At 42.3% G+C, this 27,291-nt stretch overlaps 2 protein-coding genes across 2 annotated transcripts in view; both read left to right on the forward strand.

Moving 5' to 3' along the window:
* The window catches only part of NEBL (nebulette), a 379,950-nt gene that overhangs the window by 23,171 nt on the left and 329,488 nt on the right, over positions 1-27,291 (forward strand). The gene's annotated exons all lie outside the window — the stretch shown is intronic.
* On the forward strand, positions 2,445-26,778 carry C13H10orf113 (chromosome 13 C10orf113 homolog). Its single transcript, XM_027560000.1, is given in 5 exon segments — positions 2,445-7,822; positions 7,825-7,861; positions 25,972-26,029; positions 26,031-26,108; positions 26,111-26,778. Coding segments are annotated over 5 exon segments (477 nt in total). The 5' UTR covers positions 2,445-7,695; the 3' UTR covers positions 26,288-26,778.

Consider the following 27,291-nt stretch of genomic DNA (forward strand, 5'->3'; position numbering starts at 1 on the left):
GCAGAGGGAAACCTCTCATTTACATTGTGGCTCCCTTTCTAAGTTTGACTTGAGTGTTTGCTTCAAAGAGAATTTCTTTTCTGTATGAATAATATCAGGCATTCTCTTCTGAACTGGGAAATTGTTCTTTTCACAGTCAGTTTTTAGCAAACATTTTTTAAAAACAGTGAAACATTTCTGAAACACGTGTCATGAATTGTTCATTATGAACTTTCCTATTTTGCCTGTTTTAGTCTATGTGACTTTATTGTACTATGCACCATTTAATAAATATAAATGCAGTCCTGCATCTTTCACAGAGACTTGCGTATTATTTTTGTACATCAGTAGTCTGCTCTTATGCTGGAGGATACATTCCAGACCCCAAGTGGGTGCCTAAAACCATGGATGGTACTGAATCCTATGGAAACTATATTTTTTCCTATATATATTAATATATATATATATGATAAAGTTTAACTTATAAATTTGGCACAGTTGGAGATTAACAATAAGTAATAATAAAATAGGACAATGATAATAATACATTGTAATGAAAGTTATCTGAATGTGGGTATTTCTCTCAGAATATCCCATATTTAAAGCATTTTCCATCTTATCTAAATACTTATCACGCACTGTGGCCATAACCTTTGCAGTTTGAGGTGCAACAGCAAAACACGAAGATTTCTTTTTCCTTCTTCATGATTTCACAGATAGATTATTTGTTCTTGCTGTAGCTCATAGCAACTTCAACCTACGACTTTTTTCCTTTCCTTATTAAGTCGGGACCTTTCACTTCTCACAGAAAGTGCTTAATGGCTTCTCCCTGGCATATTCAAATCACCAGCATCCCAACTCTTGCACCTAGGGGGCAATATTAAGTGACGTAAGGGTCACTTGTACACAAGCATTGTGACACTACAATCAGTGATCTGATAACCCAGGTGGCTACTAAGTGACTAATGGATGGGATACACTGGCCAAAGGGATGATTCACATCCCAGGAGGTGAGACCAGGTGGCTCATGATTTCATCATAGTACTCAGAATGGCGCACAATTTAAAACGTATGCATTGTTTACTTCTGGATTTTTCCATTTAATAATTTTGGACTGTGGTTGCCCACGGGTCACTGAAACTTTGGAAAGGGAAACCACAGATCAGAGAAGACTACGGTACTTTTATTTTGAGATTTGTAATACATGGAGAAGGCAATGGCACCCCACTCCAGTACTCTTGTCTGGAAAATCCCATGGATGGAGGAGCCTGGTGGGCTGCAATCCATGGGGTCGCTAAGAGTCGGATACAACTGAGCGACTTCAGTTTCACTTTTCACTTTCATGCACTGGAGAAGGAAATGGCAACCCACTCCAGTGTTCTTGCCTGGAGAATCCCAGGGACGGGGCAGCCTAGCAGGCTGCCATCTGTGGGGTCACACAGAGTCGCACACGACTGAAGCGACTTAGCAGCAGCAGCCTCTGTAAGGGCTTCCCTGATGGTTCAGATGGTAAAGAATCTGCCTGCAATGAGGAAGACCTCGGTCAGGAAGATCCCTGGAGAAGGGAATGGCTACTCATTCCAGTGGGGCTTCCCTGTGGCTCAGCGGTAAAGAATCTGCCTGCTAATACAGGAGACACAGGTTCGATCCCTGGGTCAGAAAGATCCCCTGGAGACAGACATGGCAACCCACTCCAGTATTCTTGTGTAGAGAATCCCAGGGACAGAGGAGCCTGGTGGGCTACAGTCCATGGGGTTGCAAAGAGTTGGATACAACTGAACGACTAAACTTGTGTGGTGTAGTCATTAAGAGCCCAAGTTTTGAAATTGAACTTTTCAGTTTGAGCTCTGGACTCAATCAATTATTACTTCATCTCTGCAGCCTCAGTGTCTTTTTCTGTAAAATGAGGATAATAATAGCAGCTACCAACTGGAGTTGTTGAGAGATTTACTTGAAGATGTAAGTGCCTGACCCATACATGTTAGCTGTTAACCACTGACAGTGTGCATTTATGAGACAGAAGATACATGGTGTGGGGTCACAATTTGGGACTAGCAGAGATGTAGGATTCTAGGCTAGAGAAAACCACAAAGGATGGAAAGGGAGGTTGAGACTAAGGAGAGTAAGACCCTCTTGGTTCTAAGTGCAAAAGGCAGTGTTGCTTTTCTGTTGGATTATTCTATTCAGATTGTCGAAAGTAAGAAAATGGATTCAGGGTGTATTTATTTATTTTAAGATTTCATTGAAAATTTTTTATTGGAGTAAAGTTGCTTTATAACTTTGTGTTAGTTTCTGGGGCACAGCAAAGTAAATCAGCTCTCTGTATACATATATCCCCTCTTTTTTGGATTTCCTTCTGTTTAGCTCACCATAGAGCACTGAATAGAGTTCTCTGTGCTGTACAGTAGGTCTCCATTAATTAATCTATTTTATCCATAGTATCAATAGTGTATGTATGTCCATCCCAGTCTCCCAATTAATATTTTCTTTGAAGTCATTTTTCACTTCAACAGAATAAATAGGAAAATATTTGTGGTCACTGGATTCCTGGACCGGAACTTGATGCGACTATCTCCTTGTTCTCTCGGAACAGGAAGCTGAATTACTGTTCTGAGTAGAGTTTGTGTCTGGAACCAGATATGTCACCTGATCCACACTTGGCTGGACCAGCTAAATGTTTGGATGAAGTGACATCCTTCTCTTTTTCTTTTTGGAGTTTTCTATTCTGGGTTAATGGATATTTATTGATGGGGGTTGGAGGGTGGCTTGTAATTTAGAATCAATTGGTCAGGGAAATCTAATCCTTAACATTTGAGCAAAACTTGGGGGAGGCCAGAGAATGAGCAAAAGAGTAATGTGATGTGTGACTGAGGTTTTTTAACAGGATTGCTCTGGCTGTTGTGAAAATAATGTACAAATAGGCCCCCAAAGGGCTTTTCCTGGGATGTGTATGCTGAAGGGACAGTCACACATAGGGTGTGTTGATGTCGTCTTTAGGTCTTTAGTGTAACCAAGGGTGTAATTTATGATAAAAATTAACCCAGAGTTCTCATGAGGCCTCAGTCCTTGAGGGAGTTTTATCCCTGGAAGTTGGCAGGTCACGAGGTTTCTAGAAAAGCAACAGAGCAGGGGATTTCCATTATCATGGGTGACTACTGCTTTTGATTTAAGCAAGGTGGATATTTGTGGACATTGTTTTATTTGCAAAAATAGACCTTTTATTTCCTGAATTTACTATAGGCCTGGATTGGTCTAGAAGGAACTTGGAAAAATCCTATAGAATGATCGAGTCCTGTTGATTTCCCAGCAGGCGACCTCTTTCCTTTCCTTGCCCTCCCTCATTCCATCCTCACCTTTCCTGCCCTTCTGTGATGACCAGGGCTGAGGGCATTGCCCTAACAGACTATATATTTCTGAGTGGTGGTCATTAATTTCCCTTGGTGTGGCTGAAGAAACGTTCCTGTCACCTCTCTCAAAACGTAGAGTACCACCTTGGCACACATGTGTTTTGACAACGGAACCATGTTCTGCAGCTAGAGGCTGGCATGGTTCTACTTCCTATCAGTTTTCTTGTGCAATTAAGGCACCTAGGAAAACGTTTGAAGAAAGTTTTCATTTTGTGGGCTCATAATAAATACCATAAAGTGATTTGCCAATCTGTTGGCTTTGGTGGCAACTTTTGTACATAAGGTATGCAAACAATTATCACAGAAGTTATAATTGGGAGAACATGATGACTCTTATCTTTTGAACCCTTGGAATACAGAAATGGATTAACACAGATAACTGTTCAAAGTTTTCACATCTCATTTTTGTATTTGCCAAACACATCCCCACTGGTTCCGTTTCTTGGCAGTGCACGTGTTTGGAGACGTGTATTCTCCAGCAGTCATGAATGACTTTCCCCCACAGACTGCAGTTGTGCAGGTCTGCACAAACTGGAGGGGAATTCTTAGTCCAAACTGAAGCCAAACTGGGGGGATTCTTAGTCCATCATTTTGTTTTAATTCTTTGTAAAATATTAGCAGGAAGGCAAAGTTATTTTACATCAAAGCGACTATTTTGGGGAAGTGGCAAATTAAATTTTATGGCTGCAGCTGTGCCGAATGGAATTTGTAGGAAGTTGAAGAGAAGGGAATGCTTACAGCACTGAGATTTAAACCCTTAGCTTAAGAAAAATGCAAGCTGTGAATAAACTAGGGTATTGAGATGTAGAAAAATATTTTTGTAAAGATGTGTTTTAAAACCTAGGTCCTGTTGTTTTAGTCTTTCAAAAACAATGACTGCTCTGATTTTGCAAAGGATGTCTTTGTTCAGAAGTCAATATAACACACTGGAAAGAAAGGGTAATTGAGTAGGGAATGTTCCTGATGGTGAGTACAGTCAGTCTTCTGTGTCTGCAGCGTGTGCCTCGGTGGATTCCACCAATCACTGTTAAGGTATGTTGAACCCTCGGAAGTGGAACCCTGTGACTATGGGACTTGAGCTCCCATGAAGTTTGGTATTCACAGTGGGTCTTGGAACCAGCCGTCCTTGGATACTGAGGGATGACTGTATCCCTGTAACAGAGTGTGGCCAAGTGCAGCTCTTAGCAGAGGCCATCGCTGTGGGCCCGTTACCCACTCTCCTCTCTGTTGCCAGGCAGCGGTTACCAGGTGACCATTAGTGGCTCTGCTTAGCCACTGGTCAGTGCCACAGTGGGCCCCTCCCATAAGCGACCAACTGTCAGTGAGCAACGTTAGTGGTCTTGCTCAGCCATTGGTTGGCTCCAGGTCCCTCCCACATGCAACCAACTGTCAGTGAAGGACCCTTAGTGAAAATGTGAATGAAAGTGAAAGTCGCTCAGTTGTGTCCGACTCTTTGCGACCCCACGGACTATACAGAATACTGGAGTGGGTAGCCTTTCCCTTCTCCAGGGAGGCATTCAGCAAATGGTCCTTGGAGTGAGTGGTGGTCCTCCATGGTGGACCACCATGGCGGGGAAGAGTGAGGTAGAGGCAGATCCTGGCCTTCTCCCTGGGGACCTGCAGCTCACCCAGCCTCAGAGCAGCGGTAAGTTGGAGGGCCCAGGGAACAGGCCAGGGGTTCCGTCCTGCAGGGCTCTGGAGCCCTCGCAAGGCCACCCGCTGGCTGGGCCCAGGTCTTCAGACAGCGGTGACCCTCTCCCCCATCTTTGCCTCTGTGACCTCATGGCAGTGACTGTCTGCATAGGATGCAGTCTGTGGACCTGGCCCCTGCCATTTGGGCAACCTGAGGAACCTGAGGGACAGTTGGTCCTGGGCACCTGGCTCCTTTGGCCATGACAGCCGGATAGAGTCTGGGGACCTGGCCCTGAGGGAGCCGCCAGCTGAGCTCTGCCTTCTCTCAGCCAGGACTGGACCTCAGAGAATGAAAGTCATGACTTGGGACCTTTCTTGTCAGAACAGAGAATAACATTCATTTGGTGGAGGTTAACAGGAACATCGTTCCCTGAACTTTGGCCTCACTTCAGGAACAAAGGATCTGACCCCCCAGAATTTTGTAACAACTCACCTGCTCCTCCCTCAGCTTTCCTAGAAAAGGTCTTTGGTGAGAGCGTTCAGGGAGTTTGGGGTTTTGAAGGCATGGGCCCCCCATATTCTTGTAGGACCCTCAATAAACATTTCTCTGCTCCAGACTCTGACATTTTGCTGTTGTTTGGCCTCACCGTGTGTCGGGCATGTGAACTTGCATTTTGGTGACATCACGGGTAAAGAATGTGAGAAGGAGCAGGACTGTTACCATATGTTGTTCCTTTTCCTTAAGTACCCCTTCCTCACCCAGCCCCCCACCACATAACTTTGGTTAGTCTCTCTATTGTACACTTTTCTAGCCCTATGTAGTTCTCCATAGCACTTATTTTATACTTATTTGAATAATGTGTTATTCTAGGGATTCCATGAGATAAGGGAAAGTTTCATTATTTTTGTTACTAATGAGTCATTGTTGCCTATAGACAATGCCTGGCACAGTGATACATTTTGGCTCTTGATAGGGATTTGTTTGATGAAGAAATCCATGAATGGTTGAGTATAGGAAGAAATAGAAAGGTCTCTTTCTACTGAGAAAGATTTAGGCTTATGTTTGAGAGTACAAATGCCCTGGGGCCAGGCAGCCCAAGTAAGTGAAGGAGACTGGTGAAGTGGCTTGTGATGTGATGGACAACCAGATAGAATGTCCTGACAGGTGTCTGCTTGGTGGGTGTTCTCTTTCCTCCTTCAGTGGAAGCTAATTCTTCTCATCATAGGGGTGTATGCTTGGACTGTGATAAATTTGAAGGACTCACCCCAGCAGATGGATTAGGTTGGGGTGGACTTAAGTAGTAGAGAAGACTGGAAGGAAGGCTGTTGGCAGACCTGGAGTGCCAGGATGGTTTTTGAGCAGAGATGAGAAATCATCAGATGAGGGAGTGTTTAGAAAGAAAATTTTGGCAGCCGGGGATGTCTTCATGGAGAATAGAGGACTAATGGGTTTTGAAGCTAGCGTAAAGTCCTCACCAGAGCTAAATGAAGCAAGCACTGGGAGAAATGTTGTGGTCAAACCAATAGTTTAATATCTAACACTATTTTTGCAAAGACAAACATATCAGAAAAACAGATTTCTAAAAAGTATACTGCTATTCATCGAAGTCTTTCTGGAATCCACAGAAATGGTGACTGGAAGAGGAAATCATGAGTTAAAGTCAGATTGCTGTGGGTTGACGGTTGAGTGGGATGTGAGAAAGGAAAGCCAGTGAATGGAGGCTCCTCTTTTGAGAAGTTTTTCAAAAAAAGGAAGAAAAGAGGCTGGAGCAGAAACAGGGGCAGTGGAAAATACCATAAGATGCAAGGGGTAGGAGGAACTTAAAGCACCTGTGAGCATCCCTTTTCCTGAGATAGTAAAAGCAGGGCAGAGTGGGTGTTGATGCCCAGCTCCTGAGGCAGACGTGGCCAGTGGACAGTGAGGCATCATCAGGAGGCAGGGGAGTGTGCAGGGCGCTCGCTGAGGAGGGTGAGCAGGGTTGGGGTTTCTGTCCTTGTGTGTAGGAGAGAGTCCTGAACTGCATTTCCATTTCCACTTTTATCACAGATTTTATTAACAGGTGGTAAAAGAATATTCTTGGAAAGATTGAGGGAAAGCTTCTTTTGCTTTTTTCCTTCTGACTTGAAAACTCACCAGAAGCCTTCAACACTTTCAGAAATCTTGAAAGAAGTGGTGGTGTTCAAAACTATGCCATGGAAGATATTTTGAACCTGTGGAAACCCAGACACCATTGCTCTTCTGTGAAGGAGCCTGGTTTGACTAAAAGTCCAAGTTTAATGCCTGTCTTGCAGAGCTGCAATTAGCCTCTCAGTCAGATAACTGAATCTGAAGTGCTTTGGAAAATAATAGATCGGTACTGAAGTATCATAAAATATTATGATACTACTGTAGACGTTCAGTAATGTCTTTGGAATCTGGTAAAACCTTAAGTTTACGAGTACTTTTTAATTTAAAAAAGTATTTTTGCTTTGCCAGACCATTGCTGTTTTTCCATCAGTGAATTTTGGGCTAAGGTCTTTTCAGATTGTCTCATATTAAGTCAACAAATCTATTTCAAATGTGTTTGTTACTAAGCAACGGTTGCCAAGAGCCTGTGTAATTAAGATGAAACTTGCAAGGTAACAATGCCCAAACATAGTACCATTTTCACCATTTTCTGATAATGTTGAGAGTAGGATGAATAAAAGCGGAAGAAGATGCTATTTCAGTAAGAGCCCAGCATCTGACATTTCTGAATATGTTGGCTGTCCACTGGCTCATCTGGGACAGAGTGTTTGTGTTTTACAAATCAGCCAGTGATTTTTCCTTTTGTGTCTGACATCCATATTCCTGATGTGAACCAGTAAGCACCCCCTGTGCAGCTGTGGCACAGCTGGCCAAGTGGTACCCAGACCCTCCTTGTCTGGACTTGCGCTCTGGCAGGCAGGGTGACCAGAGTGAGCTTCACGTGAGCCCAACTTACTTGGCAGCCATGACTGACCTAGATTAAGCTGCGATGCAGGCATGTTATGTACTTTGCTTACCAACAGCACAGTGTCTTTTTCTTTTGGTGATTTTTAAAAGAAGGCTCAGATGAATTTTTTCCTATTTGTTGTGCTTGGCTCATAGCAGGCGCTTTACAAATGCTCCTCTTTCCCCTCCTGGTCCATTCTGTTCCAGGGGCAGGGGAGTGGGGGCAGGGTAGAGTTTCCATGACGACCTGGTATTGAATGACCTCCTTTCAGACCTGTTGTTAGATGCCCAAAGGGCCAGAGTAGAGGTCCAGACGGCCAAACCTCACCTCATGGATGGCTTTGGTGATAAAAGAGGAGTCTGTCCCAGTCAACGAGCAATACTGGGTGACCCTCCCGCTACTTATAAACTTGGCGCTTCCTCACTGGGGTTTCTCCCAGCTTGGCCTCGCTGCAGGCAGAGTGTGTGTCAGTCACCGAAGAGCACTGACCAGTACTTTATGTCTGTCATCTTGGGCAAGTCATGATCACTTTGAACTTTAATGTCTTTGCCCTTCCTCTGGGGACAGAAATCCTTGCTTGGCTCATGTAGTTGGATTTTCATAGGAATTAGATGAGATAAGATATATGAAAGTGCTGTGAAAAGGTATATATGTATTCATTTATTCAACAAATACTGAGTGGCTCCTGTGTGCCAGGCACTATTCTGGTTTCGTGTCTGACTCTGTGCGACCCCATAGACGGCAGCCCACCAGGCTCCCCTGTCGCTGGGATTCTCAAGGCAAGAACACTGGAGTGGGTTGCCATTTCCGTCTCCAATGCATGAGAGTGAAAAGTGAAAGTGAAGTTGCTCAGTCGTGTCTGACTCTTAGCGACCCCATGGACTGTAGCCTACCAGGCTCCTCCGTCCATGGGATTTTCCAGGCAAGAGTACTGGAGTGGGGTGCCATTGCCTTCTCCGAATGTATTTCATACCAGCACAGATAAGTAGATCTACTTAATTCTTTTACCTGGCACTTTAATATTCCATGGTATAGATATTCCATAATTTCTTTAACCATCCCTCAGTTAAGGAACATTTAAGCAAACAGAGCTACAGTGAACATCTTTATGCATGTTTTCAGCATATGTGAGAACACTTTTCTAGGAGGGTATTGCAAAAGATCAAAAGGCATGCATACTTGATATCTTTATGGGTACTATCAAATTCTCCCCAAAAGGCAAATTATCTTTTCACCTGACACGTATAAGAGTACTCATTTCTTATACCCGTGCTAATATGATCTTTAGGATTTTACTGATCTGTTGGATGAAAAGTACTATCTAATAGTTGTGTTATTTTCAAGTCCTGACTTATTCATGAGCATCTTCTACTATTTATTGACCAGTTTTCCTTCTTCTATGATTAATCTTTTTAGCTATCTCTTTATCTGTTGGGAGATACATATTTTTCTTATTAATTCAAAGGGACATTTTATACATTTAAAACATGTATGTATATACTTCTGAGGTGATAGGTCTAGTGTTAATCACCATTTTACAGGGGAGCTAAGAGGCACATGAAGTTAAATAGCTAGTTACAGTCACACAGCCAGTTGATGATGGGGCTTGGTTTATAGCCAGGCTCCTCCTAGTCCAGTCTGCTTTTATTTGAGCAGAGAGGCTATTTGGGAGGCTTAGCAGGCCAGGGAGGGTGAGTTACCTTCGTGGTAGATGGCTGGAAGCAGCATGAAGGAGGCCTCTGGGTCACAGGGGCTGAACACAGGCTTCTGCAAGTGCCAGCGGCCCTTCCTGAGTTACCTAATCCTGGGGAAAAGTGAAGATTGGGGGCTGATGACTGTGTCTTTGTTCCTTGGGAGGTGGGTACAAAGGCAGAGGAGAAGGAGAGTGACAGCCCTGTAGGGTGCTGCCTTTCCGTCTTCCCAGGGCACGGGTACCCTACGCTTCAGCTGCCTCTGCATTGCAGACACTGGAGGGTGTTACTATTCTTGATAATCACAAGAGAAGCAGAACAAACGTCTTCTCCTTATTTGAGTTTTCTGCAGCACCTCTTTTGAATAATCAGAACTTTTTTCTTTCTGATTGAATCATAACCATTTCCTTTTCTGTGTAAACTAAAGTTTTTCTGAAATGGTTTTATTTTAGACTTTTCTCTTCTTATCCTCATCTGGCTTGTGATGTATGTTCAACAGGGCATATCCTAGGGTACAGATTCTAGCTTTTTTTTTTTTTTAAGGCAGGAAGCAACCTTAGGGGCCATCTGGTTCAATTCACTTATTGAATCTAAGATCTTGTGAAGCAGGGTGGTTTGCCAAGATTACCCAATTATTCCAAATCATAAACTAGGACTGGGGACTCTTCAACTCTGTTAGGACTTCTGGAGCCATTTGACATGTTTCTGAAGTTTTTCTATTTTTTTCTTTCTTTTTCTTTTGGATTTCTTACCTTGAAAGTGAGGCTGGTGGTACTTACTTCGTTGAACTGCTGTGCTAAGTAGTTATTTACAAAGCATTTTCACATTTGAATTTTAAGCCCATTTCTGCATATTTTTGAAAACCTCTTTTCATAGCTTCCATTATGCATATAACATGAACTTAGTCAACACTTGTTGAATTGATGAAAGGTTGACGTAGTTGTTATGTATTTCTCTAATTCAATCACACACACACACACACACACACACTTAATTTCAAAGTCACCACTGTATAACCATTTCAAAGCTATATAGTCTGGCTCCTGGTTTCAGACATGGAAATATTTGAAATACTCAGAGTAAATAAAATTCTCCCAAGGCTTTGAAGAATTTACAGAAGGGGATACCATGGCTTCCTTTCGGCATTCATTTTGATTTTTAATAATTGATCTTGTTAGGAGATTTCTTTGTGTTCCAGTCTCTGTTTCACAGGTGGCTGTTGCCTCCAGAGCATGCTCAGGGTAAAACCAGCTGGAGTCTGCACAGTTCCAGGTGGTGGGGTGCCTTGGGTTATGCTGAGTAGTTGAGGCTGGTACAGCCCAGGGTGAAGCTGCAGTTGGTTTGCCTGTCTGGTTGTGGGCTCAGAGAAGGGCTAGGCACATTTGAAGTCAGATATCTGTGTACTGGGAACACCACCAGTAGGGAGTGCTTAGGAATGGGGGCTTGTATTACCAAGGAGAACGCTAGGAGAATTACTGTTCCTACAAGTTTCTCCACTGAATGAGGTCTTTTGTCCTGTCACAAAGAGTGATTCACAATCCTCTGGTCCTGGCCTGGCTAGGGTTGATATCTGGATCCCTAGGCGTGGGACCTGCCTTCTACCTAGAAGCATTTGGTATTAGGTCAAGAGGGAGATTTTCCTGAAGAGGAGTTCTGCTGAGGAGGATAGGGTGGGGGAGATAACCCTGAGCCTCAGCCATCCTGTTGAGTTAAACTCTGGGGCAGACGTTTGCTGTGGGCATCCCATGCTCTTGGCATTAGAGCCCTCATCTCAGGGGATATAACTGACTTTTGGTTCAAAGTAGAGGAAAGCTTAACGTGCTTTAAATAATCCTTTCTCTAATTTCCCTTTTGTCCATTTTATTCAATCCAATTTTACTCTCTCAGATTTACTTTTCTGGCTTTTAATCATCTTTTTGTGCTTCACTATCAGTGGGTTATTTTTGATGTCAAAGAGTGGCTTAAAAAAAAACCTATTACTTTAATATTAGTGTTTCTTTCTTTGAAGTTTTAGAACGCATAGTGTTAGATATATAGAAAAGTTGCAAGAATAGTACAAAGAATTCCTGTAAACTTTTCCAGATTTCTCAAAGGATGACATTTTATCCTTTTCTCTTTTTTCTCTGTTTTTGTTTTCTGAACTATTGGGCTAAGTCAGACATGATGTCTCTGTCCCTAAATACTTCACTCTGTGTTTCCTGAAAACAATGAAACTCTCTACTTAAATACCACAGCCCTATCAAAATTGTGAAATTAACAGTAATACCATCCTACTATCTAATATACAGACCTCATTCAGATTTTACGAATTGAAACAACAAAGTCACTCTTAGCAAAAGAAAGTCCCAAACCATGCATTTTATTGAATTGTCACGTCCCTTTGGATGTCTTTAATTTGAAACAGTTCTTTCTTTTCTTTTATGACAGTGACATTTTTGAGCAGCACAGACCAGTCCTTCTTTCCTTCCTGCCTTCCCTTCTTCCTTCCTTCATTTGTAGAATGCCTCTTGTTTTACATTTGTTTGATGTTTACTGGTTATTAGATTCAGGTTATTCATTGGGCTTCCCTCATAGCTCAGTCAGTAAAGAGTCTGTCTGCAATACAGGAGACCTGGGTTTGATCCCCGGGTTGGGACAATCCCCTGGAGAAGGAAATGGCAACCTGCACTGGTATTCTTGCCTGGAGAATCCCATGGACAGAGGAGCCTGGCAGGCTACAGTCTGTAGGGTCGCAAGAGTCAAACACGACTGAGCAACTAAGAACACAGCACACACATTCATTTTTGGCAGGACTAGAATGACTACTCATCTTAAATGATATGAACTTTTACTTAATATTGATTTATTAAAGTTGAAGGCTAGATTTATTTTTAATTTATGCCTTTATTTTACTTAAAATGCTTGTTATTCTTTACGTAAATCTAGTAAGTAATGTATAAAATAAGAACAAACAGTTTTTGGATGTTTACTTTAAATTATGGCCAGCAAACTCAAGTTGGATAGACTAAATTCCCATTAATCCATTTCATTTAAAAGTTAATCACATTTTCTTAAATCTGTAAAGATTCATTTGTAAGTGAATATATCCAATCTTCTTTTTAATCGCTTTAAATGCCTAGAAAGCAAACTGAAACACCTTCACATTGTTCTATCCTAATACTGTTGGAAAACATATTTTTCACTTATAGTCACAAGTCTGTTACAGTCTGGCATGTTCCCAAAGATGGCAGGTTCTCAAGCATTCCATATAGTTTAATACCTAATGTACAAAGATGAATCTGAACTCAATACAAATTATTAGTACTATTGCCTTTATTTACTTCAGTATCTCTATACTTAATTCAAGACGCATGCTCACTAAGGGAAGAAGATTATGTGAGGTTGGCTGAAGTTGCCATGCTAATGGTTGGGGTGACTGGGCCACCATGCAGTTGTTTATCTGACAGAGATTTGGAATTGAGGAGGCATTTGTCTAGGTCTTTTAGAACTGCTCCCTGCGTAGCTCAGTCGGTAAAGAATCTGCCTGCAGTGCTGGAAACCTGGGTTCAATTCCTGGGTCGGGAAGATCCCCTGGAGAAGGAAATGACAACCCACTCTAGTATTCTTGCTTGGAAAATCCCAAGGACAGAAGGGCCTGGCAGGCTACAGTCCATAGGGTCCCAGGAGTTGGACATGACTTAGCACTATCTTTCTTTCGTTAGAACTGCCAGTAAATCCATTTAATAATTGCTATGACAACAGAAGGCTAAATCCTATATAGTTGCTATGACAGCAGATGGCTGTCCACACCCTTCTGATAAGATGGATTTTTCAGCCTTGGTCTCCTGTATTGATAGCCTTATATCCTTTCATCTGATTTGGGTAGACATACTTCTGCATCCTTATCCAGGTTGCAACTAATTTCCTCTACTGCTTGATTACATTCTGCATTTCTTTAGTTCTTGGCAGCATTATATAGTCATTTTATTCTATCTGATTGGATTTTGCGTTTCCTTTCAAATTTTTGGCCACAAGTCTAAAGCTTCATGCTAATGAAAACGTCTTTCTCTAATTTCTCCATGTTACTTGGAATTATAGCCTTCAGAGATTGGCCTGGATTCCCAGAAAGAGTTCCACTAGTGCTATGTAATTTGATTATGAAAATCCTAGGCCAGCCACCGCTCTTAACATCTGAGAGCTCTGTGTATATATTGTAACTAGAGATGACAAAGTATGTTGTTTCTGAATTTTGTTATTGAATTGCTTTTGAGCAGATTTGAAGGCTTAATCACAATTGAGCAGATAGGGTCAAGTAGGAATAGATACTGTATAAGAATATTGAAGTCATGGATAGTGGCTACTGCTTATTATGATGTGCTATTTACCTTTTAAAAAATCTAATTTCACTTTGCTTACTTCCAGTGTCTGGGGTAATAGTAGTCTGTTTTCTGGGCAGGTATCCTGTCCCATTATCCTCTTTTCTAATTCTCTACATTGCCATCCTTGTTGTGTTCTTGTCATCATCCATTGCCTTCAGTCTGCCTCACTTCCTCCTCTGGCATCTCATCTTGTTGAACTCTGACCCTTCTTTTGATTTTCCTAGAAGCCAAGCGTTGCTTGTATTTGCTCTGTGTTTTTTACCTTATAATTATGGTAGAAGCATAGTTGAAGGCCCATTTGTTGGAAAAATTTCTTTTTTATGTCTCCTGGGGGAGCCCCTCAGTTTTACCTTATGAGTCACTGCATGTTGAACTTGGTAGGAGCCCAAAGGCCATGAACTCTCTCTCTGAAAGCTGTTTTCTTGAATGTGTCTGTTTTGTCTTAGTCTTGGAAATTCGCAGCAGAAAATGGACACATTTTCTAGGTATTAAGTGTGAGTTGGGACAGTGCCATCAATTGTCCCAGTAATGCAAGACTCTCTTGGTTTCTGTTGTTTGAAGAAGGCAGTTTTATACTTTGTCCTTCCTTGTCTTCATGATTTTAGTCATCATTACCCTGTAGAAGAGGGACCTGGCAAAGAGGAGCTGACCACCGACTCTTAGAAATCCTGCTGCCCATGGTTCTCCCGTTGCTCTGCTCCTCTCTACATGCTCCACTTTGCTTTTGCTTATGTGATACCGTTAATAGGAAGTGGCTGAGGCAATAACCTCAGTGACCTTGACCTTCAGTGAGTTTTAAAGGCCGAAAGCCCAGGAGGAAATGAGCAGCAGTAGCCATGGTATCCTTAGACACTGAGCCAGGATCGTTTGGCAACCTGGACTAATTCTACAAATCTCTACTTGTCAAAGGCAAGACCAGGCTGATGGTGACCAATGTTTCCCTCAGCTTTTTAGAGCTGTAAATGAATACCACGGCGATTTGAACAATTAACCACGAAGACTAAGCACACAAGAATAGTTTCGTGTAGTTGAATTCAGTTGAGTTTGGATGTTCGGATGAATACTCATCGAGTACTCATTGAGTTTGGATGAATACTCATTATCTGCTCATTCTTATAATGCTAATAATAATAACTGTTTGTTAAGTACCAGATACCAGATGCTTTGAAAAAATTTTTATTGAGTTTAACAATCTGAAATAAGTGTTGTAATAATCTCTGGTTTTATGAGTAAGACATTAAATATGTTGGTCGGTCATGTCTGAGCAAGACTTAGAGTAGAGTCAAGACTTAGATCCGTGTCTTCCTGGGACCAAAGACCATGCTTTAATCACTTCCCTGTAGGCGTATGTTATGAGGAGTTATGTAATGGCTATTGTAGAAGAACTTTTCCTCACCATATTAAGATTTTGTGCCAGTCAGGGAAGTCAGCAGAAAGCACTGACTTAAGGAATAACCCTATGAATCCCCAAATACTTTCCCTAGATGTCTATTAATTCCAACAGTTAGTGACTCATTTTGGTAACAAGCAACTCTTCCTTACCAAGAACAGTAAGACATCATATCAGTGATTTTGCCCTAACTATGAATTAATTTATCCAGATTGCTTTCCTAGCAACAAACTGCAATGTACTATTGAATAAAAGATCAGATGGTTGAGGGAGGAGAGATTGGAAGTAATCTGGGGACACAGAGACTGCTCAGAATACAACAAGTCTTCATGAGCCTTGTCTAACCAGAGGACAGTCAAAGGTAATGGATTAGAAAGGGAGGAGAGAGAAAATTTAGGAGCTGAAAAAAGGCAGGTGTACACAGAAGTGGGGGGCCCCCAAATCAAGTTCACTTCTCTTCTGATTTCTCTTCTGGGGATTCCTGTTACTGGAGTCCTGGTTGAGCCCTGAAGCCTAACGGAGGGTGAGGGAGAAGGTGTGAAAGAAGAAATAGAGAAGTTCAATGTTCAACAGACATTTGGGGCTTTCTTAACAAATGGAGGTTTCTGAGCTCTACTGCTAGAGAATCTGATCCAGCAGGTGTTGGGATGGACCCAGGGACCTAGATTTGATCAACCTCACTAGATGATTCTAATGCAGGTGATCCAAAGACCAAACTTTTAGAAAATTTGGGTTGCAGTCTCTTCCACTGAGCTATTATAAAGTCTGCAGCCCAACAGCTTCTGGGAGGGTATTGCCTCCCTTGCTGGAAAACTGAAGGTGCTTGAATAAAAGAAGGAGCTTTCTTTCCTTGAGAACTGTACTGGATCTAACTAGTCAAAACCCTTTAAGATCCAGAAAGTTCTGCCTCCGGGATAAGGTGCCCTGCTCTTCCTCACCTCTTACTCGTTTCTGGTCTCCTCTTTTGTCCTGGCCCAGCTTAGGGTAAGAGTTCAGTGCAGTTGCTTAGTCATATCAGACCCTTTGCGACCCCATGGACTGTAGCACGCCAGGCTTCCCTGTCCATCACCAACTCCCAGAGCTTGCTCAAACTCATGTCTGTCAAGTCAGTGATGCCATCCAACCATGTCATCCTCTGTCGTCCCTTCCCCAGCCTTCAATCTTTCCTAGCATCAGGATCTTTTCAAATGAGTCAGTTCTTTGCATCAGGTGGCCAAAGTATTGGAACTTCAGCTTCAGCATCAGTCCTTCCAATGAATATTCAGGACTGATTTCCTTTAGGATGGACTGGTTGGATCTCCTTGCAGTCCAAGGGACTCTCAAGAGCCTTCTCCAACACCACAGTTCAAAAGCATCAATTCTTTGGGGCTCAGCTTTCTTTATAGTCCAACTCTCACATCCATACATGACTACTGGAAAAACCGTAGCTTTGACTAGATGGACATTTGTCAGCAAAGCAGTGTCTCTGCTTTTTAATATGCTGTCCAGGTTGGTCATAACTTTTCTTCCAAGGAGCAAGTGTCTTTTAATTTCTTGGTTGCAGTCACCATCTGTGATGATTTCGAGCCCCCCACTGTTTCCATTGTTTGCCCATCTATTTGCCAAGAAGTGATGGGACTGGATGCCATGATCTTAGTTTTCTGAATGTTGAGTTTTAAGCCAACTTTTTCACTCTCCTCTTTCACTTTCATCAAAAGATTCTTTAGTTCTTCTTCACTTTCTGCTATAAGGGTGGTGTCGTCTGCATATCTGAGATTATTGACATTTCTCCTGGCAATTTTGATTCCAGCTTGTGCTTCATCCAGCCTGGCATTTCACATGATGTACTCTGCATATAAGTTAAATAAGCAGGGTGACAATATACAGCCTTGACGTACTCTTTTCCCGATTTGGAACCAGTCTGTTGTTCCACGTCCAGTTCTAACTGTTGCTTCTTGACCTGCATACAAATTTATCAGGAGGCAGGTAAGGTGGTCTGGTATTCCCATCTCTTTAAGAAAAGGGTAAGAGTAGCCAGTTGCAGAGAGCTGATGGTGGTAGGGTAGCTGCTGAGAACATAGATCTTTTAGTGTTGAAACAGGGACAGTCGTAGATAGCTGGGAGGGTTGACCACTCTGTTAGCATGGAAGCCTTCACTGTGTCAGCCCATCACACCTCTGCTCAGCACTCAGAAGGACTGTCACGGCATCTCGGCCAGATGTGTAGCTCAACAGGCACATTCTAGTGTCAGTTGGAGCTGTTCCTTTTCTTTAGTGGAGAGCCCTTTTTGTGGCTCTTCAGGCTCATTTCCTGAAGGTACAGGAGGCTGAATGCAGGTGCCTCACCTGGCCGAGGCCAGGTGACTTATCAACGCCTCATTTTTGTCAGATATTATTATGCCAAGAACCATTGCCAGCTTAACATTTTTTTTTCTTCATTCTTTACTGAGGCTGTAACTAGGATATGCGTTTCCTGAGACTGAAGGAATTAGATCTTAAAACAGCCCCTTGGGAGGTTAAGAATGGGGAAACATCAGAGAAAGGGGTTCAGGGAAGATGGGCGGTCCTGGTGGCAGAGGCCTTGTGGCCTCACCTCACCCAGTGGATTTACTCTTCTGTTAGCTTAGAGCGACTCTAGTATATTCTTCCTGAATTCAGTTTGGAAGAGGAAAATGTGTTTTCTTGAGTGAGGAGTATCCTGCAGGTGGAGTTCAGGCTGCTTTGTTCTCAGCTTGGGCTCTGGAATGAAACAGGATCTATAGACATGGCTGTGTTTGAACTAAAATAATGCACTAGGGGTGTCCAGGGAGGAAGTGAATGAGTGTGTTGGAACCTGGACCAGTGATGTCCTCAGATGAGGGAGGACAGGGCAAATGAGCCAGCTGAATAAACCCGTTTTTGGTTTTTAAAAGAGGTGTAAGATATTGAAATATGTGTACATAGATAACAGAGTCTGAAAGGAAGTCTTAAGAGGAATTCTGTTTTTTTTTTTTTTTTTAGTCTATTGAATTTGTTACAACGTTGCTTCTGTTTTATGTTTTGATTTTTCATCTGAGGCATGTGGGATCTTAGCCCCCTGTGCGTGTGTGTGCGCTCCGTTGCTTCAGTCGTGTCTGACTGTGTGTGACCCTAAGGACTATAGCCCGGCAGGCTCCTCTGTCCATGGGATTCTCCAGGCAAGAATCCTGGAGTGGGCTGCCATGCCTCCTCCAGGGGATCTTCCCAACCCAGGGATCAAACTCTTACACCTCCTGCATTGACAGATGGGTTCTTTACTACTTGTGCCACCTGGGAAACCCCTTAGACCCTTTAGCTCCCTGACTAGGGACTGAACCTTCCCTCCCTGCTTTGGAAGGTGAAGTGTTAGCCATTGGACTGCCAGGGAATTCTGTTTTAAGCCAAGGATCATTGTAGAATCAGAGTGGCATACCTTCCAGGTGGAAGGGGAACAGCAAATCCTAGATGAACATATGCTGCGATTTGTTCTAACAGTGTCAGAATTCAGTAATTACCCAGGATGGAATTTGATCCCAGAAGTTTTCCCATCTAATAACATTTTGCATTTGCTCATATTAAAAGTAATTTATAGTTGCTAAACACACACTCGGAGAAGGCAGTGGCACCCCACTCCAGTACTCTTGCCTGGAAAATCCCATGGATGGAGGAGCCTGGTAGGCTGCAGTCCATGGGGTCACTGAGGGTCGGACATGACTGAGCGACTTCACTTTCACTTTTCACTTTCATGCATTGGAGAAGGAAATGGCAACCCACTCCAGTGTTCTTGCCTGGAGAATCCCAGGGACGGGGGAGCCTGGTGGGCTGCAGTCCATAGGGTCGCTAGGAGTCAGACACGACTGAGGACTTCACTTTCACTTTTCACTTTCATGCATTGGAGAAGGAAATGGCAACCCACCCCAGTATTCTTGCCTAGAGAATCCCAGGGATGGGGGAGCCTGGTGGGCTGCCGTCAATGGGGTCGCACAGAGTTGGACACGACTGAAGCGACTTAGCAGCAGCAGCAGCAGCAAGTAAACCTGAAAGTTTGTGGAAAGCAAAACAGAGAGTGACTTGTACACAGAACAAAGATGACTGTCAGCAAAAAGTGGTCCCCAGTGGTAGGGGGCCTCCGGGATGCAACAACACCATATGGGAGAATCAAAGGTGTTGTCTTGGAAGCCACATCATTGATCCAGCCTCTTTTTGTTGTTGTTCGGTCGCTAAGTCATGTCGGACTCTGAGACCCTATGGACTGCGTCACACGAGGCTTCCATGTCCTCCACCGTCTTCTGGGGTTTGCTCAAACTCATGTCCATTGAGTCTGTGATGCTATCCAACCATTCTCTGTTGCCCTCTTCTCCACCTGCCCTCAGTCTTTCCCAGCATCAGGGTCTTTTCCAGTGAGTCAGCTCTTCGCATCAGATAGTCAAAGTATTGGAGCTTCAGCATCAGTCTTTCCAGTGAATATTCAGGGTTGATTTCCTTCTACTGTGCTCTTATTTTGAGATCTATATTTCTTTGGAAACTGTAGCCCTAGGATTACTGTAATTGGATCTTTACCGATAACAATAGCTAATGTGGACTTGATGCTCACAATGAGCTGTAAACTGTTCTGAGAACTTTGCCTGTATTAACTCATATAATCCTTGCAACTCTATTTTTTTCTCTCCTGGTTTTAAGATAGGGAGCATCTGGGTACAGAGAAGAGAGCAACTCAACTCAGAGTCACACAGCATGTAAGTAGTAGAACTGAGATAGAGTCTGACTTCAGAACTTGAACTACTGATTTGTGTACTGCCTCCCCAATCGTTTCATTTTGTTAAAAAATAATACCTCCTTCTCTTACCTTGAAGCAGCAACTTGCACTGAGAAATTATGTGAGGGCTGCCGCCTTACAAACACTAAAGATGTCACAAAATGAAAGCTACCAAAAAGATGAAGTAGGACTCGTAACTCAAATCATTAAAAAATATTAACTCGGAACTTAAAGTTATAAAACTCTTAGAAGAAGACAGGTATAAACCTTTATGACTGTAGATTAGGCAGGGGCTTTATATATGACACCAGAAACACAGTCAGAAAAGGAAAAAATAAATTGGACTCCATCAGAATTACTCTCATGCTTCAAAGGACATTCTCAAGAAAGTGAAAAGACAACTCATAAAGTGTGAGAAAATGTTTGCAAATCATATATCTGATAAACGAGTTGTATCTAGAATATATAAGGAGCTGTTACAAATCAATAATTAAAAGACAATAGCCCAGTTAAAATTGGGGAAAAGATTTGAATGGACATTTCTCCAAAGAAGATATATCAGATCAGAAGATATATAAAGGGCTAATAAGCAGAAGGAAAGAGGCTTAGTTTTTAAGCACTTCAAATGTTGAAATGTAACTCAAATTCACAGTGAGATACCACTTCATACCTGTTGGAATATACTAGTCAAAAAGATGGACAGTAACAAGTGTTGGAGGAGAAGGCAATGGCAACCCACTCCAGTACTCTTGCCTGAAGAATCCCAGGGATAGGGGAGCCTGGTGTGCTGCCGTCTATGGGGTCGCACAGAGTCGGACACAACTGAAGTGACTTAGCAGCAACAAGTGTTGGTGAAGATATGAAGAAATTAGAAGTCTCACAGTTCACTGGTGGGAATGTAAAGCAATATAGCTACTTTGGAAAACAGTCCAGCAGTTATTCAAAAGGTTAATACAGAGTTACCATAAGATCCAATAGTCCTGCTCCTTGCTATATACCCAAGAGAATAAAAAACATGCATTCACACAAAAACTTGTAGATGAATGTTCATGGGCTATTATTCATAATAGCCCAAAGTGGAAACAGTCCATCAAAAAAGGTGAATTCATCAAAAGTGGAAGTATCCATCCCATTATGAATAGATGAACAAAATACGCAGAACACTGTTGTTGTTCAGTCACTAAATCATGCCCTACTCATGCCAGGCTCCTCGGTCTTCCACTATCTCCTGGAGTTTGCTCAGATTTATCTCCCTTGAGTCAGTGATGCCACACAACCATCTCAATCTCTGCTGCCCTCTTCTCCTTTTGTCTTCAAACTTTCCTGACATCAAAGTTTTCCAGTGAGTTGACTCCTCAAATCAGGTGGCCAAATATTGGAGCTTCAGCTTTAGCAACAGTCCTTTCAATGAATATTCAGGGATGATTTCCTTTAGGAGTGACTGGTTTGATCTCCTTGTTGTCCAAGGGACTCTCCAGTGCCACGATTCAAAAGCATGAATTCTTTGGTGCTGAGCCTTCTTTATGGACCAGCTCTCACATCTGTACATGATTCCACTGAAAGTGAAAAAGTGAAAGTATTAGTTGCTCAGTCATGTCCAACTTTTTGGGACCCCATGGACTGTAGCCCACCAAGCTCCTCTGTTCATGGAATTCTCCAGGCAAGAATACTGTAGTGGGTAGCCATTCCCTTCTCCAGGGGATCTTCCCGACCCAGGGATTGAACCTGGGTTTCCTGGCAGATTCTTTACTGTCTGAGGCACCAGGAAAGCCCCACATGACTTTATCCAGCCCTAAAAAGGAATGAAGTACTGATACATGGTGTCCCATGATGAGCCTTGACAACATTAAGCTAAGTGAAAGAAACCAAACACCAAAGACCGAATATTGTATGATGCCATACAGTGGAAATGTCCTTGTCAGGCAAATCCAGAGAGACAAACTAGACAGATTAGTTTTAACTCTTTGGTAAAGGGGAGAATGGAGAATATACTGATGAATACAACATTTCTTTTTGGGGTGATGAAAAATTTCTGGGATTATATACAGGTGATTTTTTTGAGAATGTACTAAACACCACGGGATTGTGCACTCTAAAAAGGTGAATTTTATGGCATTAGAATTACATCTCAGTGAAAGTGAAAGTGGAGAGTGAAAAAGTTGGCTTAAAGTTCAACATTCAGAAAACGAATATCATGGCATCCGGTCTCACCACTTCATGGGAAATAGATGGGGAAACAGTGGAAACAGTGTCAGACTTTATTTTTCTGGGCTACAAAATCACTACAGATGGTGACTGCAGCCATGAAATTAAAAGACGCTTACTCCTTGGAAGGAAAGTTATGACCAACCTAGATAGCATATTCAAAAGCAGAGACATTACTTTGCCAACAAAGGTTCGTCTAGTCAAGGCTATGGTTTTTCCTGTGGTCATGTATGGATGTGAGAGTTGGACTGTGAAGAAGGCTGAGAGCCGAAGAATTGATGCTTTTGAACTGTGGTGTTGGAGAAGACTCTTGAGAGTCCCTTGGACTGCAAGGAGATCCAACCAGTCCATTCTGAAGGAGACCAGCCCTGGGATTTCTTTGGAAGGAATGATGCTAAAGCTGAAACTCCAGTACTTTGGCCACCTCATGCGAAGAGTTGACTCATTGGAAAAGACTCTGATGCTGGGAGGGATTGGGGGCAGGAGGAGAAGGGGACGACAGAGGTTGAGATGGCTGGATGGCATCACTGACTCGATGGATGTGAGTCTGAGTGAACTCCGGGAGTTGGTGATGGACAGGGAGGCCTGGTGTGCTGCGATTCATGGGGTCGCAAAGAGTCGGACATGACAGCGACTGATCTGATCTGATATGATTTAGTTGCTCAGTTGTGTCCAACTCTGTGACTCTGGTCTGTAGCCTGCCAGGCTCCTATATCCATGGGATTTCCCAGGCAAGAATACTGGAGTGGGTTGCCATTTCCTTCTGCAGGGGATCTTCCTGACTCAGGGATCGAACCTGTGTCTCGTGTGTCTCCTGCATTGCAGGCAGATGCTTTACCTGCTGAGCCATCGGGGAAGTCCCTTTATATCCCAATATATAAACATATATATATATACACACACACACACACACAAGAAATAAATAAAAAAGGAAGCTATATCTGCTCTTCTGGAAAAAGCTGGAAACAAGTCACTGTTGACATTCAAAAAGCTCAACAGTAGGACATTTTACGAACTTCGTTTGGAAAATAGGGACCAAGGGAAACTAGGACCCAGCTCCTCATCAAATGAATTTCCCTCTCTTCTGTTTTTCTTCTCCTCACTCCCTCTCTCATGCTTAGCTGTTGGAAGAAATGAGTAGTGCAGTAGGGAGAGAAAAAGATGGTGCTTCTGTTTCAATCACAAGGTCAGTGTTCCGTGTCATGACCTGTCAAACACTCCGGAGGATCCAAAATGTATTACAAAGCAACAACATTTTGCAGTGTTGACTCTCTCCTCACTGCCTTTATTAGTTTTGTGCAGTGCTGTGCTTTTCTCTGGCTGCCTTGGGTTTTTTTGGTTTGTTTGACTTCGTTACTTCTGCTTATTTGTTTTGACAGAGAGAATCCTCACAGTGAGCCAAGTAAAACCCACTGAGACCTCACTGTGGATGATACACGAGGTCATTGTTTCAGAAACTTTGTTGTTTCTGGTTAATATGCGTGGGGTTCATCTGATACTGGGCTGTAGCCCGTGGTCAACGTTAATCCCAGCTCGTCCTTTTTTCATACTGTTCATTAGAGTTGGGGATCAAGTGGGACTCTGAGCCCCAGCTTTTTAAAAAAGTTGAGATATAATTGACATGTAACATTGTATTAAGTTTTAGTGTGCACTGTAATGATTTGATACATGTATATATTGTGAAATGATCACCACAGTACATTTAGTTGACAGCGGTCATCACATACACATTTTTTTTTCTTGTGTGTAATGAGAACTTTTAAGATTTACTCTGTTACCAACTTTCAGATATACACTACAGTATTATTAACTATCCCTGGAGTAGGAAATGGCAACCTGCTCCATTATTCTTGCCTGGAAAATTCCACGGACAGAGGAACCTGTCAGCCTACAGTCCGTGGGATCAAAAAGAGTTAGACATGACTGAGCCACTGAATATTATTAACTGTAGTCATTGTGCTGTGCATTACATTGCCAGAATCTGTTTGTCTTAAACTGGAAGTGTCTACCTTGGAACCTCTTCACTCATTTCACCCACTCTTTAATCCCCACGTCTGGCAACCACTGATCTCTTCCTTGTGTCTACGAGTTCAGTTTCTTTCAGATTCCACATATAAATGAGATCATATGGTATTTATATATTCCACATATAAATGAGATCATATGGTATTTGTTTTGCTTGTCTGACTTATTTCACTTAGTGTAATACCCTCAAGGTCCAGCCACGTTGTTGTTCATGGCAGGATTTCCTTCCTTTTCATGGCTGAATAATATTCCGTTGTGTATATACATCGTGTTTTCTTTATGCATTCATCCGTCTGTAAAACTGAGGTTGCTTCCATATTTTGACTGTTGTGAAGATTGCTACAATGAACAGGACCCGCTTCTTCCCCACCTCCTTTCCCCCATAGGATTATTTCTGTGCTTTGTGTATATTCTCACTTTTGTCATACTTTTTCCTTCTTTTTAAACAATCCTGGGCTAAGCTGAAGCTTGGGAAAGGTGTTGATAGTGTTCTTTGTCTCCCTGGATGCTGCTTTTGCTGCCTCATTTCCGTTTTGAACTTTCTTTTCCAGATAACTCATTCCTTTTATATTTTTACTAATGAATTACCCTGATTGTGGAATTTTATCCCCCTCTACTTTCATTGATTCTTAATTGTTCTGTGTTCCATCTCTTAGGACCTGGTTTAAAGACTAAATTTCAGATGTCAGAGTCAAAATGGAAAATTTCTAGTTCCATCATTATTTCTGCATTTATTAGTTTGGATTCTTTTTTGTGGATGAATTTTCCATCATCGATTATTTGGTTATCCTGAAATATAGTTTGAAAAAGAAAAAATAGGATATGTTATTCAGCCTTGCCTTTTCTTTATCGATTGTCAGAATGATTAATTTGGGGCCCTAGCATCTTTTTCTAGTAGTCACCAGTGAGCTATCCTCTACTGTTATGAGGGTGGGCATGGAAGGACAACTTACCTATTCATTATAAACTCATGGACATTATAGATTTGAAGTGTTTGAATCAGTTTCAGTCACTGTTTTTGATATTCAAGTTGTTCCGACTTTGGCAAGCCTTCTAAATGGCTTGCACGTCTTACTGACACCATCCTAGCAGTCTGAGCCATTGACTTCAGGGCAGCACTTTCCACTTCGTTAAGTAATTGGATTAGTTGGTCTTTAAGATTCCCTTTAGTTCTACCTTCCCTTCCAAAAAAAGCCAATTTTAATAGCCTACAATAAACTCTTTTATGCTGAAAATACACTATTTTGACTTTTTTCCTTTTTGAGTTCACACAGTGGATGAATTAATGCATTGGAACATATGAAATGTTTTTTTTTTTTTTTCTTCTGTGATCGTTTAGCTCCCACTTATGTGACACTGGCTCAGGACACTTCCACTTCCACTCTCAGCTCAGTATCTAGGCACAAAACAAAACAAACAGTATAAATATTTCCAAACTTAAGGTTGTCCTGAGGCTTACCAAGGAAATGTCTGATTTTGCAGATGGATTGTATTCAAAATATACCAGCATTATGGTTGTTATTATATCAAATGTGATTATTTTTCTCACCTTCTAGTTGGGACACTGGCAGGAAGAAGGGATAGCTGCACTTCATGTAGCCCTGGTAAGGCAGAATGGGGAGATAAGGGGGGCTTGAAGCACCCCAGTGAGCTATTCAGGGAAGTCCAGAAGGCTGCAAAGCCAGCCAAGTCTTGCCAGGTGGCTGCAGAAAGTCAGCCCCAGTCCTTATGATCCTGGAGCTGGAGCACGTCCATCCAGGCAGTGTACGAACCAGATCCAGGCGGCTGGGCCAAGTCCCCGCGGCTATCCCTGGGACCAGAAGGTATCACCAGAGGGAAGCATGGATTTAAATTCCAGGGCATAAGACAAAAGCTCATCATATCTGAGAAGAAGGAGCTGAAAATGACTTTTTAATAAATGCTGGAAGGACACTGTCTCATACTGAACCGCCTATAATGAAACTTAAGAAGTGCCTGAGTTTTGTTTCTGTCTGTGCCCTGTGGAGCACATGTGACTTCAAAGGCAACTCTGCAGGGTGCAGGGAGAAAAGATCATGGTTTTATTTCTAATTTTGGCACAAATCCTCCAAACTATTTTTGATGGCTAGGAAACAAAACTCACAGTCCATCTAGATTCACTTGCATTTAGCAGGCCCACCTTTGTTTTCCCGCAGCGACAGTTTCCACTTTTTTAATGTGTGCATTCTCCCTACTTTGAGGCTTTATTCTGTAGGAAAAAGACCAAGGTGACACTAGATGATTTCAAGTGAAGCCTGGGACAGCCTGGTTCATCGTTGCCCCACCCCCGTGCCCTTCCCCCAATTTTTTCTTCCCACCATAATAAATGTCTGCAGAATTTAAAACAGTGGTGTGGATAAACAACAAAGCCGTACTGTATAACACAGGGAACTACATTCAACCTCCTGTGATAAACCATAATAGGAAAGAATATAAAAAGTCTGTATGTGTATAACTGAGTCTCTTTGCTGTTCAGCAGAGATTGGCACAACATTGTAAATAAACTATACTTCAATAAAAAATTTTTTTAAAAGAATTTAAAACTAGTTTATAAGACTGTTTAAAAAAGAAACACCCTTTTAATACAAGTCTTAGGATGTGAAAGGAGCTTCTGATTTCATTCCAAACTGATGGGACCACCTTGTTGATGAGTGAGTGTAGCTTCGACCTAACGTATATGCACGATGTGTGAGTTTGTGTGTGTTTGAGTTTGTGTGAGTTTGTGTGTTTTGTAAGTGTCTTGAGATCCGGAGATTCCATTAATTCTAGAAATGAGAGGCATCAAGGTTGTTTTCAATGACTCTGTCTCTCCCTTACCAGCACAAGATGTTTCTTTTAAGCGTGTTTTTGGGGTGAGTTTCCTTTGTGGCCTTTCCTTTGTGGCCCCCAGCTACTCCTCCA

Source organism: Bos indicus x Bos taurus, chromosome 13, assembly GCF_003369695.1.
Source record: "Bos indicus x Bos taurus breed Angus x Brahman F1 hybrid chromosome 13, Bos_hybrid_MaternalHap_v2.0, whole genome shotgun sequence".
In the NCBI taxonomy this organism is placed as follows: Eukaryota; Metazoa; Chordata; class Mammalia; order Artiodactyla; family Bovidae; genus Bos; species Bos indicus x Bos taurus.